The following is a 17,926-nucleotide window of genomic DNA, read 5'->3' as shown; positions in this document are numbered from 1 at the left end:
GCCCAGGGCATCAACATTTGGACCGCCCCTTTCTCCTTGTTCCTGCTCCCCTTGCACCTGCAGCTGGGCCAGACTCTGCTTCCCTCGTGTCACTTTTCTAATTATACCTGTTTACCATCTATCTCCCCCTCTAGACTGTCAGGGGCTGCTCTGAAGGCAGATACCTATTTTGCCGACATTGTATCCATTTCCTGTTGGGTTCTAGGTCCAGCCCAACACTCCATTCATTCATTCACTCCCTGGACAACCCCTGACCTGCTTCCCATCCAACATTCTGAGTGATGCTGCACATACAAATAATATGAAACCATCCCTTCCCTCAAGAACCACCCAGTCTAGCAGAGCAACAAGTAACTGTAACCCAGCACACTGAAGTAGGGGTCACAGTGACCACGGAACAGGGATGAGGCAGGAGAGAGTGGATAAGCCTGTTCAAGGGGCTTGGCTTGGGAAAGTCTTCACAGAGAAAGTACTTGAGTTAGGTCTTAAAAATATGAGCAGACATTCCTTAGGCTAATAGAAGGAGCTGAGACATCCGAGGCAGAGGGAAAAGTATTCCTAGGAGACAGAAGAGCAAAACAGCAAAAAATGTTCTCAGGTCAGTAGGTAGGATGAGCTGGCAAGAAGGCAGCCTGAGGTGCACCTATGAGCCCAGGGCTAGAGATGTCTTCTGACCTTAGGCTCTGCACACAGCAGGTATGGCAGATGCCACCCCCTCTGGCCCACATACCCTTCCCCTGGCCCATATGTGGCTAAACCATGTTTTAGTGACTACATTCACTGTGTCTGCCACTGGGATAAGGGCTCCCCTTAAAATGCATTACCTGGGTGCCCCTGGTGGCTCAATGGTAAAGAAGCTGCCTGCCAATGCAGAAGACATGGGTTTGATCCCTGGTCCAGGAAAATCCCACATGCCATGGAGCAGCTAAGTCCATGTACCATAACTACTGAGCCTGTGCTCTGGAGCCTGGGAGTTGCAAACATTGAAACCCATTCACCCTAGAGCCCGTGCTCTACAAGAGAAGACACTGCAATGAGAATCCCGAGCACTGCAACTAGAGAGAAGCCATGCTTTGCACTACTAGAGAAAAGCCCACACAACAACGAAGACCCAGCACAGTCAAAAACAAAAATAAAAAACATTTTTTTAAAATGCATTACCTTAGTTCATTCTCACAATGACTTTCGGAGGTAGATATAAAATCTGTTTTCAGATGAAGAAACTCAGGCACCAGATGACTAGGTAACTCTCTCGTGGCCACACTGGTAATAAGTACTGGAGGTGTGATTCCAACCCAAGTTGGTCTGATTACAAAATTCATATCTTCTGACACCCACTAAGCCTGAGCACTGAGTCGCTAATGAAGTTTCCTGGTTGGCAACATTTCATACATGTGGTCTGTTGGAATTAATCATGGCCTATGCACCTGCTCTAGGAGAGGACACTTGGAAGCCTGTGCCTGGTTTCCTCAGATTCTGATCCAAGTGGCTTCTTCCATTTACTGATTTTGCTTTGTTGTACTCTCACAGTAATAACCATGGAGGTGAGACTCTGAGTCCTCTTAGCAAATCATAGAAACTGGAGGTCATCTTAGGGATCCTGAAACAGCATCTCTCCCAGAAGCAAGACTGAGAAATGCTTCTAGTTCTGACCATTAACCAGCGGAAGCACACACCCTCAGCCCACAGGGGCCAAGTAGAAATGTAAAATTGTGCAACCAGCTGAGTGGGGTGGAGGACGCCAAGGTGAGTCTAACGTAGGTGGCAGCTGCCCAGCTCTGACCTCAGCAGCACACCACAGGCAGAGCTGGGCAGAGATCACACCCATGGATACCAAACCCTCTCCCCCTGCTGATGGCAGGTGCTCCCAGATGGGAACACAGAGTACTTTGGTGGCAGGCTTTGGCCTCATTCCAAAGCCCAAGATAAATGCTGTATATCCTCAGATACACTGAGGATTCCTTTCATGCAAAATATGAAATAAAATCAGATGTTAGTCTCAAGTCTGTGAAACCACGGGAAGGTGGGACACAGCTTAACTTCACAGGACCCAATAGCAGTGGGCTACCTCCCTTCTTGGATTTTTTTTTCTGTAGCGAACCTGACCTTCATAACATGGACTGTCAGCACCCCACTCTCAGAATCCGCTTATGCCAAGTTATGCTAAGGAGACTAGACACCTGGTAGCACAGATTTTTAAGCCATTAAGCTGAGCTGGCAAAGGCGTGAGAGGAGGAAAACTAAAACTTGATGGCTACTCCTTGCACAAAGGACTCTTGCTCTGGCTTACAAAGCTCCCCAGATTCTAGGTTGACTATGATTAACAGTAATAGTCAAGATGGGGAGGGGCCAGTCATGACTCCAGGACTTTGCCTGAAGGACTATAGGGATCCCTTATCTTATGAAGGCAAGTTCACACTTGGCTCTGTCCCCAGGTAGCCTATCCCACGACCTGGTAACGCTGGCCTTTCTGGAAGCAGTGAAGAGCTGTGTCCTCACTCCCCTGTTTACATGGAGTTGGGGTCCTCAGTGGCCTTGGTCTCCTCAGAACCCTATCCCCACTCCTTCCCCATATCAGAGGCTTCTCTTCCAGCTACCCCTCCCCACTAATCCCTATGTCCCAGTTCCCAGCACCTGTCCATGCCCTTCCTGAGTCACACCTAGCTCCTCAGCTCTATCAAGTTCCCGTACGCACAGAATGCAGGAGCTCACCGCTAGCTTTGTCCCTTTCCTCACTCTTACTCCAGTCCATTTCCAAATGCCTCCAATCCACTGGGTCTCTAAGTGAGACCCCCAGACCAGCAGCATCAACATCACCTGGGTACTTGTTGGAGATGCAGATTATCAGGGTCCCATTCAGACTGATTAACTCAGGAACCAAATTCGGGGTTGGGAGTGGTCAGCAACGTATGTTTTATCAAGCTTCCAGGTGATTCAGATACAGCCCAGTGTGTGAGGACCACTGAACCACACACTTCCATTTGCTTATTCTAAGGAATAAGCAAATAGAAGTAATTTGCTAAATCTGGCTGATTTTTCTATTGCCCTTACTGCTCTCTACATTCACCAGTAATATAAGATCCAAACATACAACCCAAGTTCAATATAGTGGGCCTCTAAAACGCCTACAGGTATTTTAAAAATTCATGATCCATTTGTAACTGTAGACCATGATGGTAATTCTCCACATGGCTATAGAGAAAACACATTGCCATGCAGCCTTGGAAAGAAAGAACGGAAATGCACAAACTCATGCCAAAACATCCACCAGCCTACTTGGAGTATATGAAAATAAAATCAGTAGTCTGCTAATGCAGGAAAAACGAGTTTGATCCCTGGTCTGGTGAGATTCCATAGCCTGTGAACCACAACCACTGAGCCCGTGTGTTACAAGTGCTGAAGCCCGGAGCCTGGAGCCTGCTCCGCAACAAGAGAAGCCCATATACTGCAATGAAGAATACCCCTGCTCGCTGCAACTACAGAAAACATGTGCAAAGCAATGAAAACCCAACACAGCCACAAAAAAAAAAAAAGAATAAAAATTTTAAAAGATTTTTAAAAAGACAGCCTAATAAAAGCTACAATCTATGAATATGAGCTGTATATTCTTATATATTAAGTAGAATGGACAGATGTTAATCAACAGACTACCAAACAATATTTTAGTTCAAGTGTTTAAAATGTCCACTATCAGCACAAGTACATTTATTTTTTGGTGCATTATTAACATTTGAGTGGTGCATGATTTTTTAGGGGGCATTGTATGGGCATATAGAATACTAAATCCCTGTCTACTTACTCCCCTTCACCTCCAAGAATCTATGTATTAATTCTTCACTCAAATCCTTTGGAACATCAGGTACTACAGGTACTAGGCCTCAAGGCAAATAAAAAGATGAGTCAAAACCAAAATAAATTTGAAAAGAGCAAAGTACTCAATTTACATTTTAAGTATTTTCCTAGACCACAGAAACTAGGGAATCTATACAAAACTGATTTTCCTCTTCCTCTATCTAGTTTTCCTTAGAAAATGATTTTAAAAAAAAAGAATGGCTTAATAAATAAGCTCATGAAAAGATGTTTGGCATCACTGGCCATCAGAGGAGTGTAAATCAAAACTACTTCACACCAACTAGGATGGCCAAGAAAAAAAAAAAACTAGAGAAACTGAAACTCTCACACATTGCTGATGGGATTGTAAATGGTGCAATCACTTTGGAAAACAGTCTGGCAGTTCCTGAAAATGTTAAATATAGAATTAACATATGTTTTTCACTTGTAGGTATGTACCCCCCCAAAATGAAAACATATGTCCACATAAAAACATGAATGTTCAGAGCAGCATTATTTATAACAGGCAAAAAGTAGAAACAACACAAATGTCCATCAACAGATGAATGGATAAACAAAATGTGGTATACACTTACATCAGAACATTATTTGGCAATAAAAAGAAAGCTCTGATACATGAGGCAATGTAGATAAATTTTGAAAACATTATGCTAAATGAAAGAAGTCAGAATACAAAACCACATATTGTATGATTCCATTTATATTGAATGTCCAGCATAGGCAAATCTATAGACAGAAAGTAGATTAGTGGTTATTTAGGTTGGGGGAGGCAGAAGATTAGAAGGGGTCAGCTAAGGGGTAGAAGGAGTAGTACTATTTTTAGGGCAATAAAAATGTCCTGAAATTGATTATGGTGATGGTTGCACAACTCGGTGAATATATTCAATATCAGTGAATTGTACACTTTATTGGTGAATTGTATGGTATATGAATTACATCTCAATAAACAGTGTGGAGATTCCTTAAAAAACTGGAAATAGACATGCCTTATGATCCAGCAATCCCACTGCTGGGCATACACACTGAGAAAACCAGAAGGGAAAGAGACACGAGTACCCCAATGTTCATCGCAGCACTGTTTATAATAGCCAGGACATGGAAGCAACCTAGATGTCCATCAGCAGATGAATGGATAAGAAAGCTGTGGTACATATACACAATGGAGTATTATTCAGCCATTAAAAAGAATACATTTGAATCAGTTCTAATGAGGTGGATGAAACTGGAGCCTATTATACAGAGTGAAGTAAGCCAGAAAGAAAAACACCAATACAGTATACTAACGCATATATATGGAATTTAGAAAGATGGTAACAATAACCCTGTGTACGAGACAGCAAAAGAGACACTGATGTATAGAACAGTCTTATGGACTCTGTGGGAGAGGGAGAGGGTGGGAAGATTTGGGAGAATGGCATTGAAACATGTAAAATATCATGTATGAAATGAGATGCCAGTCCAGGTTCGATGCACGATACTGGATGCTTGGGGCTGGTGCACTGGGACGACCCAGAGGGATGGAATGGGGAGGGAGGAGGGAGGAGGGTTCAGGATGGGGAACACATGTATACCTGTGGCGGATTCATTTTGATATTTGGCAAATCTAATACAGTTATGTAAAGTTAAAAATAAAATAAAATTTAAAAAAAAAAAAAAAATGACCTCGAGGAAGACTTCCCTGGTGATTCAATGGTTAAGATACTGTGCTTCCACTGCAGAGGGTATGGGTTCAATCCCTGGCTTGGGGAACTAAGATCCCACAAGCTTTACAGCATGGCCAAAAAAATAAATAAATAAATGACCTCGAAGCTAGAAGAAAATTACAAACTCAGTTAACTAAAAAGTGTTAGGTACCCCAAATATGTGACTTCTTCTCTTTTGCACTGTAAATTTCTCCCAAATGAAGGTAAGAAATTTTTATTATCCTTTTACAGTTTACAAGCACTTTTATAAGTAAGGTCCTTTTGAATCCTTACTACATAGTCTTAGAGAGAGACAACTGTCTCCCTAATTTTATATTTAGGGACATGGTGGCTCTGAGTTTATAAGGCTTACTCCTGCTCAGTCAGTTGGTCAGGGTAAATATCAGTTCTTCTGCACCTGAACCCTGTCCCCTTCCTTCCACACTGTGAGGCATTTGGGGTACTGCGTAGAGACCATCTGGTTGATATACAGAGGTAGCACTGCTGACTGGTCTCAAAAAGGAGATTGCTCAAGACCTGATTTTCCTGGGAGCTGGACTAGTTATCCTAATGCCTAAAATCAAGCCAAGTATAATCTAACTGATCAGAGGTCTTGTAGTACCATAGAAAGAATCCTTTGCTGTTGATTTCTTTGCTCTTTTGGAATTTATTTCAGTTTGGGCTCATCTTTTTATTTGTTTCAAAGTCTAGACCGTGTAGTATTAAATCTTCCCAATATCTCTGATCACTTATGTATTCTGAACCACATTCTAGATCTATAACAGTGTCTTTGTTAGATCATGAATGAAACCATTTTTATTAGTTTGCTAATTCACATTTCTGTTCTAACTGAAAAGCATGTCCTCAAATGGCAACCTGGACAATTTTAAGCAGATGCAAGAGGATGACATTCATTATTACAAAGCTTTTCTATAAATTATGAGTTTGGGATTAACAGATATACACTACTGTATACAAAATAAACAAAAAGGACCTACTGTAGAGCACAGTGAGCTGTATTCAATATCTTACAATAACCTATAATGGAAAAAAAATCTGAAAAAGAATATATATGTGTGTGTAGCTGAATCACTTTACTATATACCTGAAACTAATACAACATTGTAAATCAACTATACTTCAATTAAAACAACAACAAGGCTTTCCTTATATACAAACATTTTTAGAACCAGAAACAATGTCCTTGATCCATTAGACTCACTTAACATTAAAGCAGAATTGAAACAGTTTGAGGTCTTTTAGAAAATCATTTCAAATCTTTCTGAAGTCTTCCTGTGATCTCCTCCTATATATACCCCAAGCAACAATACTTTTTCTTAAGGTTTATTTTAACTACTTTCAAAAATGAGTTTGGTTCACTATTAAAAAACTAAGCCCAATACAATCAGGACACCCAAAATAAAGCCAGTTAAATGAAGTGCTCCAGTCAAACCAAAAAGGAAGGCCTCATAGGTTCAGGCTGTCTCCCTTCAAAGAAAGCACATGCATTTTAAAAACCTGGAGTTTCGTTGCCAAGTCCATCAGGCCAGCAACCCAGGAATTTCCAAATGTTTATCCATATTCTGTAAACATGATTTTACTTTTACTCTGTATTCCTATTCAACCTTCTCTGTACCCTACAGAAAATGTCATGAACAGTAGCCAGAAGCTCAGGGGCTGGGAAGAGGGGGGAAGAGGGTATTCTTTAATAAGTACAGAGTTTCTGTTTGGGACAAGGAAAAAGTTCTGGAAAAAGAGAGCAGGGATGGTTGCACAACATGGTGACAATGCTTAATGTCACTGAATTGTCCTCTTAAAAATGGTTAGGAATTCCCTGGTGCTGGGTGAGGACTCTGTGCTTTCATCGCCTGGGGCCTGGGTTCAATCCCTGATCAGGGAACTAAGAACCAGGAAGCCACACAGTGTGGTGAAAAAAAAAGAAAAAAAAAAGAAATTATTAAGATGACAAATTTTATGTTGTATTTTATCACAATAATAATAAAAGTATCTAGAAACAAAAAACACATAGCTAGTATACTAACCACATGTCCAAATCTTGCGTAAGGTGCCTAGCTCCCTGGGGCGGAGGGGCTGGACCCATAAAGCTGTTAAATGTGTTTGTCCTGGTCTGGCAAAATGAAGGTTCAAATATAGGACTGGATGGAAATGTAGGGAAATATACTGTAAATTACTTCTTTAAACTGGACAAAAAAAACTTCAGCCCAACATACCCTCTGCTAGTGGTTCTCAAGCGATAATACCCAAAGGATCCCCTGAGGACCTTGATTGAGCAGGCCAGGGTAGCGCTGAAATCCCATATTTCAACATGCCCCCAGGTGATGCCGATGTGACCCTGGCTCACTCACAGCAGCAAGGCCCCAGAGCGCTTGAAGTAACGCAGCCATCCTATTAATCCAACCGCTCTAGAACCACGGTCCTCTCACCGAGAAACGCGGAGGGTTGTTCACAACCTTAGAAACCAGGATGGAAGGTCTCACTGCACACACAGTACGAAGAAAACGCACCCACCCCCGGGACTAGAAAGCAGCCACAGGCGATAAGGAGAGCTGACAGAGCGGTAGTTTCGCAGAAAGCCCTCAAGCCAACTTCAGAACAGTCTTGAAAACACCCTTCTCAACCTCGAAGAATGCCTGGAATTCAGTGGCCTTTCTCCAACACAAAGATGTCCAACTCAATTTTGACCGAGCTCCCTATAGAAGAACCTTGCAATGTAGCCTTTGAAGACTGACAACGCGCAGCACATTGACGAACTCGGCCCCTCCCTTACAAATGGGTCAGAAAGTGGGGAAAAACAATTCTCTAAAATCCTGCGGAGGTGGGAGCTCAGGGCTCCCGGGCTGCGCGGGCTAACGAGCATCTCCCGGGCTCTCAGGTGTGCGGCGGAGAATGCGCAGGCAGCCCGCACCTGCTCTCAACTAGCCCGCGCCTCCCTCGGCCCGCATAAAGCCTCCTCCAGACGCTGCGAGTGTTGACCGCTCCAACACAAACTGAGAGGCCCTTTTAATCTGGTTAAAGAGAAGCTCAACAGAAAGTGAAACATTTCCCGTCCCTTGAGGAGAGAACTCCAGGCCAGGTAGGAGAAGGAAAGTGGGTCGCAGGCACCTGTAGCCGCCCCTTCTAGACGACTGCGCAGGAGAACCCTGTGACTGTCGTCCCCTGGAGGGATCGGGGAGGCAAAAGTCGGTTAAGCATCCCCAAAAAGGGGAGAAAAAAGTTACTGTCCAAGAAAGTATACTCCGAATCAACAAGGACGTGGGCTGACATCAGCTCGCGTTTACTCGCGCTACCCACCCCACACCTCCTCCCTCACGATGAATCCAGAGAGCACCCCCCAGAACCCCGCAAAGCCCTCCCCAGCCGAAGTCGAGCCCCGAGCAAGGTGTCCCGGCGCTCCCGGAGCGCGGCTGCAGCGCTGGGGGCGGCTCTCCTCCAGCCTCGCGGAGGGCCGTGCCGGGACGCCCGCGGGCGCTCGGTGGTCGGAAGGGAGAGGGAGGAGGGTACTCGCCTGGAAGCTGGTGGCGGCCGAAGCTGGCGCAGTCGGGGTCGGGGTCAGGGTGAAGGCGGATCTGGCCGGCGCTTGGGCGCCTTCGACACTACGCCGGCGGCTGGGCCGATGTCCCCTGCGCTCCCCGCGCTTCGCCGGCGGCGCCTGGTGGAGCCGGAGTACTGGAGGCGGCCCGGGGAATGGGCGGGTGCGAGTGGCCTCGGCCGCCGCTCCCGTGTATTATTGTGACTCAAGCTATTTCCTGTTTGGAGGTTTGGGAGAAAGGAAAAAAAAAAAAAAAATCCAGGGTGGGGGCAGGGGGGTTGGGCGACCGGAGAGAGCGGCGGCCCGGAGGGGACTCGGGTGGCCAGAGTCTGTCGCCTGTCTCCTTCGAGCCCCCAAGGGTGCCAAACGTGCGAGCCGGGGCAGAGAAACGCGGTTTCTTGCAGCTTTGCTTTGGGCTATCTGGAAGGACCGAGGCGGGGGCGAGGTTCACACACGCCACCCAGCGGTGGGGTAGGGGCTACGGGCCGCAGGGACTGCCGGCCTGGTCACTCCAGCCCGCGCGCTCACTGGTCTGGCTTTTTTCTTCTCTGCAAAACTACCGCTGAGCTTTCTTCCCGCCCAAGGGCGAGTGGAATTCGCTGTGCTGCTTTCTTTATTCTTGACCTGATTCGGCTTTTTGATCCTCTCCCTGGGTGTGGGCAAGGAACTGGTCAGCGTCTCTACTTTTTCAAAAGCCACCGGACGATGGTTGGGGGCCATTGTGGGTGTTCGATTGGCGACTTTTGCTGGAGGCAGCGGGTTGGGGGGTGGGGGTGGATCTTTGTTTTTGTTGGGAGGGGGATGGGAAAACAGGTTAATTATTTTGATGGAAAGTTAACTTTTATGATCAGCTTCCGTTCCCCTCCTCCACCAACCTCACTCTTAGCCGGGATCACTGGGTCTGAGGCCCCAATCCGGAAATACCGGTTCCTCCCGCTGGGACAATAGGTGAGGGCGTGAGCGTTAACCGAGATCTAGCTTGGTCTCCGCTGGAATCCTTGCTCAGATGGGAAGGCAGAATCCTCCTAGTGCCCAAGCCTGCAACTGGCGACCAGGTGCGTCTTCATTTAGTCTTGTTAAAGGTCCTGGGATGGTTTTGGGGACTTGTTTAATGGGTGAAGAGTTTCAATTTGGAACTCTGAAAAATGCTGGTTGCACAACTTAATGGTTTAAACCGTCAATTTTTTATGTGTATTTTACCACACACACAAAAAATATTAATGGGAAAATCATACCTTCATTCAGTCAAGACAGATTTGCTTATGATTGGCAAGCTCCCCTTCCCTCCTCCCTTACACAAACCTTTGCCAGAAGTAATGGAATAAGTAAAACTCAAGTTCATTTAGTTTAGACTGTGTATGGGTGTGCGCGCGCGTGCTCAGTCCTGTCTGACTTTAAGACCCCGTTTTCTCTAGCTAGCCAGGCTCCTCCGTCCATGAGGATTCTCCAGACAAGAATAAAGGAGTGGGTTGCCATGCCCTCCTCCAGAGGATCTTCCCAATCCCGGGATGGAACCCAGGTCTCCCGCTTTGCTGGCGGATTATTTACCCTTTAGACTTTGGGGAGTACCTATCAACAAGTTCTTTCAAGTGACTAGATTACATGGACAGGACAGTTTTTAAAAAGATGAACAGTAGTTTGTCAGGAGCACAGTGCTGGCAAGATGAGTAAAGGTGAGTATGGTGTCTTGCTGTTAATCTAAGAAAGCAGGAACACATACATTTGTGTATTTTCTAAGTGGAAAGATAAATTTGGGAGAGATGGAGCAAGTTGGAAAGTACAAGGATAGAAGCTAAACTTCTCTGACTATATCTTGTTTTGTAGATTTGACTGGGATGCTGTAAATTTTTATGATTATGAAAAATTAAACATTTAAAAAGCAAAATGCAACAAATGAATACAGGTATCAAGTTGGTGGCTTAACCATATAAAGGGAAATTATGTCAGGTAACTTTAAAACACAATTGTTTGGTTCTAGATGCCTTAGGAATATACCTTAAGGATGAAGAGAATGCTAAAAAACAAAACATAAACTGCTTTTTAGTAATCATAATGTTAGCAATAATTTATGTTAATGTTCTTACAAATCTTATTTTAATATAAAAGATAAATATAAAATCAAAGCTAAGCAATATTAAATTTGAACTGAAATTGTCATTTAGAATTTATACTTTTCTTAAATTTTTTTCTCAAGGTCTGTTGTTCAAAATGTTCACTGAAGAGTGACCAATCTGGCAGGATTAAGCACTCTTAGATTCCAGATTGTGGTCTCTAAATACCATTTTTCTTTGAAAGGAACTAGACCTATTTGGAGAAGTGACTTATTTATATTAAAGGCAAGAAGTACCCAAAATAAGACTGGGAGTATCTTGTCAATTCAGAAAGCAAGGAAGCTATCAAAAACTAATAGATTCACATGAAATCAAATAAGAAGCCAACTTATAGAAGCACCCACTGGCCAAAGTGGGATGAATTTGAGCATTAATAACAAAAATGACTGCAATGAATTCAGCTATATCATATATATATATGATATACATATCATATGATACAGGATACATATCATATGATATATATATCATATATATATGTGTATGAGTCATGCGAATACTTAAAAAAAAACCCAAAAGCCCTAATTGGTTACCTTGCAGATTCAGTGGAACAAATTCATTATTTTGAGAACTAGTAAATTGTAAGAGAGAATTACATATTTTATCTGCCTCCTTTGGACTGGATCTAACACTTCATATGTAGCATTTTAGATCTTCTATCCCTCACTTGTCTCTTATTCTAGCCACTGCTGTAGCAACAAATTCTAGGTGGGCTCTTTTCAGCTTCATGCAGTAAGAACCCAAATGACCTCATCTCCTACCTCCCACTCCAGTGCTTCCCTGTTAATGCCAGCGTGAGAATCCATGGAAACTATCTTGTTGCCTATGCATACAGCACCCTGAGGGGTGGGTGAGTTAGCCTTTCATGATCTAACCCTGGACCAGTCGGGGGTAGAAGCTGATAACTAAATATTCCCTCCTTTTCTCCCAGGATAAACTATTCTGAGGCTCTGTCCATATCACTTCTCAGAAATCAAATCACAATGAATCACTTAATCAGATGTTTGAAGCCACAAGACTACTGGATGAGGCTCCCTTGAACTGGCCCTCTCAGGATCCCCCACCACTAGCTTTCCCTAAAACCTTGCTTCCAGTGGGGCTACCTAGGTGGTTCATATGGTAAAGAATCTGCCTGCAATGCAGGAGACCTAGGTTCTTGAGACCTGGGTTCGATCCCCGGATTGGAAAGTTTGCCTGGAGAATTCTCACCTGGAGAATTCCATGGGCTGAGGAGCTTAGCGGGTTATAGTCCCTGGGGTCACAAAGAGTCAAACACACTGAACAACTAATACACAAACAGCCCATGTCTCAAGAACTCTGCTTCCTGGGAAACCCAAGCTATGAGCTGTACAAACTGTATCTCAGTTCAGTTCAGTTGCTCAGTCGTGTCCGACTCTTTGCGACCCCATGAATCGCAGCACACCAGGCCTCCCTGTCCATCACCAACTCCCGGAGTTCACTCAGACTCACGTCCATCGAGTCAGTGATGCCATCCAGCCATCTCATCCTCTGTCGTCCCCTTCTCCTCCTGCCCCCAATCCCTCCCAGCATCAGAGTCTTTTCCAATGAGTCAACTCTTCGCATGAGGTGGCCAAAATACTGGAGTTTCAGCCTTAGCATCATTCCTTCCAAAGAAATCCCAGGGCTGATCTCCTTCAGAATGGACTGGTTGGATCTCCTTGCAGTCCAAGGGCTCTCAAGAGTCTTCTCCAACACCACAGTTCCAAAGCATCAATTCTTCGACGCTCAGCCTTCTTCACAGTCCAACTCTCACATCCATACATGACCACTGGAAAAACCATAGCCTTGACTAGACGGACCTTTGTTGGCAAAGAAATGTCTCTGCTTTTGAATATGCTATCCAGGTTGGTCATCACTTTTCTTCCAAGGAGTAAGCGTCTTTTAATTTCATGGCTGTGGTCACCATCTGCAGTGATTCTGGAGCCCAAAAAAATAAAGTCTGACACTGTTTCCACTGTTTCCCCATCTATTTCCCATGAAGTGATGGGACCAGATGCCATGATCTTTGTTTTCTGAATGTTGAGTTTTAAGCCAACTTTTTCACTCTCCTCTTTCACCTTCATCAAGAGGCTTTTGAGTTCCTCTTCACTTTCTGCCATAAGGGTGGTGTCATCTGCATATCTGAGGTTATTGATATTTCTCCCAGCAATCTTGATTCCAGCTTGTGCTTCTTCCAGCCCAGCGTTTCTCATGATGTACTCTGCATAGAAGTTAAATGAGCAGGGTGACAATATCTCAGGATAACCAAATAATTGATGAGGAAATTATTCTAGCAAATGAAATGACAAAATTTGAATATCAGCATTTCCCAAAACTCTAATAAAAATGTATCAAGGCAATGGTCATCAACGGCTACTAATATCATAGAAAGGATCACTAGACATTGTATGCAATTGCTAGAAATACACAACACTGCAAATGACACATTTTGGCCAAAAAAGAACAAACCTGAATCTGATCAAGCTTCTAAACTGAACTATCAGTTTAGGGGAACTATTGGAATAGAGGAATGTGTTAACACTACTAGGGGCATGTGAACAAAATCCCGTATGTGAGAAACTCTAAATGACAAATGACCCAGTTTCCTCAAAAAGTAGCAGGCACTAAAAATGATGGGGGAAGAAAAATAGATTAAAAGACTTAAGTAGTATCAGTGAAATACAACATGTATTTCTTGTTTGGTTTCTGATTCAAAATGAGATATTTGGGGAAACTTGATAGCCCCTAAGGTAGAAAACTTTCAGGAAATGTTTTTAAATATTTTAATCACATGCTCTAATTTAATATATGGGGTTGGTGTTGCTACTACCTGTGGTTTGGGTGGTGTATTTATTATATATATATTTAATTTCAGAGAACATTTCAGGTAGGAAGAAAGGGACTCTGGCTGGCACAGTTGGTTATTGACATTTTCTGTTTTTTTTCCCATCCGTTCTTTTCATTTTGGGTACGGCTCTATGTGTGCCTTTGTGCTTTCCTGTAAACAGCAAACAGCATTTTCAGTAACATAATTATTTCCATTCGGAACACTAAAGGTTGCAAAATCTGCTCTTAGAAATAAAGAGACACTTCCATGGGCCATAGGGACAGTACTCTGAAAAATGGGACAAGAACTCTGGGTTCTGACTCAGCTCAGCAGAGGTTCTCTTCCTGCCACTGCCACTAAGTCAGTCCCATAGAAAGCATCTTGCCTTCCCGGGAAACAAAGCCCTATTCTGTGCATCTTGTGACAGGGAGCGCTTGTATTCTGAGGTTCTGAAATCAATACTGTGCTTCACCTGCAAGCTGGATAAATAGGATGGGGAAAGAGTCAAATCTCAGTCTAAAATGGGACACTTGGCTTGGTGAGACAGGTGTTTCCTCTACAGGCAATAGGTGTACCATTGAGTCCCCAAAAGAGCCTTGTTTCTAGTTTTGACTTTGCTACTTACTGCCTATGTGATTCTGAGTTTTGCATGTTTTGTAGTTTCATTGAGAAAAATTGTCATAGATCCCTGTATAAGTTTAAGGCATACAGCATGATAGTTTCATTTACACATATTGGGAAATGATTACTACAACAGGTTCAGCTAATAGGCAGCATCTCATAACAAAAGGAAAAGGGGAGAAAATGTTCTCCTTGTGATGAGAACTCTTAGGATTTACCCTTTTAACAACTTTTCTGTATATCATACGGCAGTGGTAGCTGTAGTTAGCATGTTGTACATTACATCCCTAGTATTTATCCTGTAATGTTTATTTTATAATATAATAATATAATTGGAAGTTTACCTTTTGATCTTCCTCCAATTTCTCCCTCTTCCCTCCTCCCCCACAAGTTTATATTTAACTTCTCTGACTCTCAAGTTCTGTCTTTTTACTCTTTGACCTGGCAACTCCATTTTTAGATATCTAGGTATCTACCCATCCCCCACATATACTTGCACGCATATTGAAAGAAATACATTTAAGAATGCTTATTCCTGTGTATTAGACTGGCAACAAATTAAAATTAAATGCCACTAAAGGAATGGCTAGATGAACAGTACATTTGGATGATGTGCTAAATGTAGTGTGATGCCTTTCAAGGTAGTTTTTTGTATGAACTATTCAGAGATTTGCATGTCCAAAATGAGTATTCAATTAATTAAAGTTATAAATTTAAAACCCTAGTTCTTCTTTAGGCTTTTTTTTTTTAGGCTTTGACTTTACACATTTTATTATTCTGTTTTGTAAGTCTGGTTTTTGTTTTCACTTAAAAAATTTTATGTTATATTTGATACATACAAAATCATTTAAGTAACATCTGTATAAACTTGGGAGCATATAATAAAATGAATACATGGATCCACCACATTATTAATCAGTAGAACATTACAAATGCTTTTGATGATGCCACAGGCTTCCAAATCCTAACCCCATCCCCCAGCCATTTCAAGGTAATCACTATCCTAAATTATGCATTCATTTAAAAAGTTGCTGTTTTTTTTTTTAACCAGACATGTACATCTTCCTAAACAATATATTGTTTGGATTTGCTAGTTTTTGAGCTTTATAAGAATAGAGTCACACTCTATGTAGTCTTCTGCAACCAGCTCTTTTTCACTACAAATTATATTTCTAAGATTTATTCAGGTTGCTGAGTATAGCTATATTTCATCCAGTTTTATTCCTGTGTAATATTCCATTTCTCTATTTAATTTTAAGTTTTCCTTTGTATAAAAAGATACCCATGGTGGGGAGTGGGAGGAATTGGGAGATTGAGATTGACATATCTATGCTATTGATACTATGTATGAGATCAATAAATAATGACAACCTATTGTATAGCACAGAGAATTTTACTTGATGCTCTGTTGTGATATAAATGGGAAGAAAAGGCAAAAAAGGAGATGTATGTATATCTGTTTCATTTTGCTGTACAGTAAAAACTAACACAACATTATAAAGCACCTATATGCCAATAAAATTTTTAAAAAAAGATGGCTACCCTCTAGGCAGATGATCACTTTCTTAGTGAACTTTAAGGGAAAGATTTCAAGACCATCACAAGATCAGAATTTGTAGACAGGAAGAGTGATTCTTTTTACATATCAAGAAAATGCATATATCATCCCATGTCTTTGGGGGTTTTGCCTAGTATATCAGAAGACACATAGCTCCCAGAAAAATGTGTCTGGATGGAACTCACTAAACGTTGTTTATACTTACGCTGCAGCTGCTAAGTCGCTTCAGTTGTGTCGGACTCTGTGCGACCCCAGAGACGGCAGCCCACCAGGCTCCCCCGTCCCTGGGATTCTCCAGGCAAGAACACTGGAGTGGGTTGCCATTTCCTTCTCCAATGCGTGAAAGTGAAGTCGCTCAGTCGTGTCCGACTCTTAGCGACCCCATGGACTGCAGCCTACCAGGCTCCTCCGTCCATGGGATTTTCCAGGCAAGAGTACTGGAGTGGGTTGCCATTGCCATCTCCGAGATACTTATGCTAATCACTCCCTAATTCCAAGAAGGGGTAGCCTTCTAGCCCACATCCCTAGATTACTAATTCTTCCTTCTACTCATGGAAATCTACACCTTACATGTACTTTTGAGAAAATTTTATATTTCTTTGGCTCTTATAATTTGTAAATGTCTTTTCTTCATAATTCTTAAGACCTTGGGACTTCATGAATCCTGCTTCTTTTCATATACTTCTCAACTTAGAGCCACATAACTCCAGCAGATATTAAAACAACAGCCAGTGAAAGTGGTAACAGTTGTTGAATCTAGTGGAATGTTATGTGTGTGTTTCCTGTGGTTTCCACTATTTTGTATGTTTGAAATGTTTCCTGTATAAAAATTAAGGGAGGGGGATTGAATTGAATTCTGATATCTTTCTTCACTGTCTGATTTGAGGGTCACAACTTTTTTTTAGCTATTTCTGCTGACTGCCTCTGAGGATGTTTTCCATCAGTTAAGTTAAAAGCAGTAAGCTAATCTGTATGAACCAACATAGAAAGTTCTTCAAGATATGTTGCTACGATACTGGATGCTTGGGGCTGGTGCACTGGGACGACCCAGAGGGATGGTATGGGGAGGGAGGAGGGAGGAGGGTTCAGGATGGGGAACACATGTATACCTGTGGCGGATTCATTTTGATATTTGGCAAAACTAATACAATTATGTAAAGTTTAAAAATAAAATAAAATTTTAAAAATAAATAAATACAATAAAATAAAATAAAAGATATGTTGCTAAAAAAAGGCAAGTCAAAGAACAATACATATGGTATGAAACTGTTTATGCAATACATACATGCATATCTATCTGCAAATGACTAGAAAAAGCGCTGGAAGAATACTCGCATCTTGGCCACAGTGGTTAACTGGAAAAGTGAGTGGGAGACGCTGTGATTTAGGGGGAGAGGAGAATGGTGGTGAAGCTAGATCTGTACTTTTGGGGTACTGTTTTGAATTTAATTAAAAGCAAAAGTAAAGTGAATGCATGGGGTGGGCTAGAAGGCCTGCCAGGTGTCTCCCAGCTGACACGTGCAGTGGTCCTAGGGGCATGGAGCACAGCTGTCTTAAAGGGGACTTGGGAGGTCATGGTAATGGGGTGCCCTCTGAACATTGAATGGGACCACTTGCAGCTCCTAGAACAGGCCACGATTGCATGGCTCAAGGGACTGCTAAGTGCTCTTCCAACACTCTTGACTGTCCTCATCCCAGCTACACCTGAAAGCAGAATTGCTCCAG

The 17,926-nt window shown here is 42.7% G+C and overlaps 1 protein-coding gene across 5 annotated transcripts in view; it reads right to left on the bottom strand.

Moving 5' to 3' along the window:
* TJP2 (tight junction protein 2) overlaps positions 1–9,082 on the bottom strand; it is a 128,952-nt gene extending 119,870 nt beyond the window's left edge. The window contains exons 1-2 of one of the 5 annotated variants that reach the window (XM_055578253.1): positions 7,766–7,954; positions 7,577–7,662 (exon numbers count right to left, since the gene is read on the bottom strand). In XM_055578253.1, the coding sequence (XP_055434228.1) occupies positions 7,577–7,635 (59 nt within the window). In that variant the 5' untranslated portion in view covers positions 7,636–7,662; positions 7,766–7,954. Of the gene's footprint in view, positions 1–7,576; positions 7,957–7,978; positions 7,997–8,063; positions 8,819–9,060 lie in introns of those variants that run through there. The other 4 variants (XM_055578260.1, XM_055578256.1, XM_055578258.1 and 1 more) reach the window with 4 other exon arrangements.
* Between the last annotated feature and the right edge of the window lie 8,844 nt (positions 9,083–17,926).

Source organism: Bubalus kerabau, chromosome 4, assembly GCF_029407905.1.
Source record: "Bubalus kerabau isolate K-KA32 ecotype Philippines breed swamp buffalo chromosome 4, PCC_UOA_SB_1v2, whole genome shotgun sequence".
Taxonomy (NCBI): Eukaryota; Metazoa; Chordata; class Mammalia; order Artiodactyla; family Bovidae; genus Bubalus; species Bubalus kerabau.
Note: the sequence above shows the minus strand (reverse complement) of the source record. Positions and strands in the feature narration are given on the sequence as shown.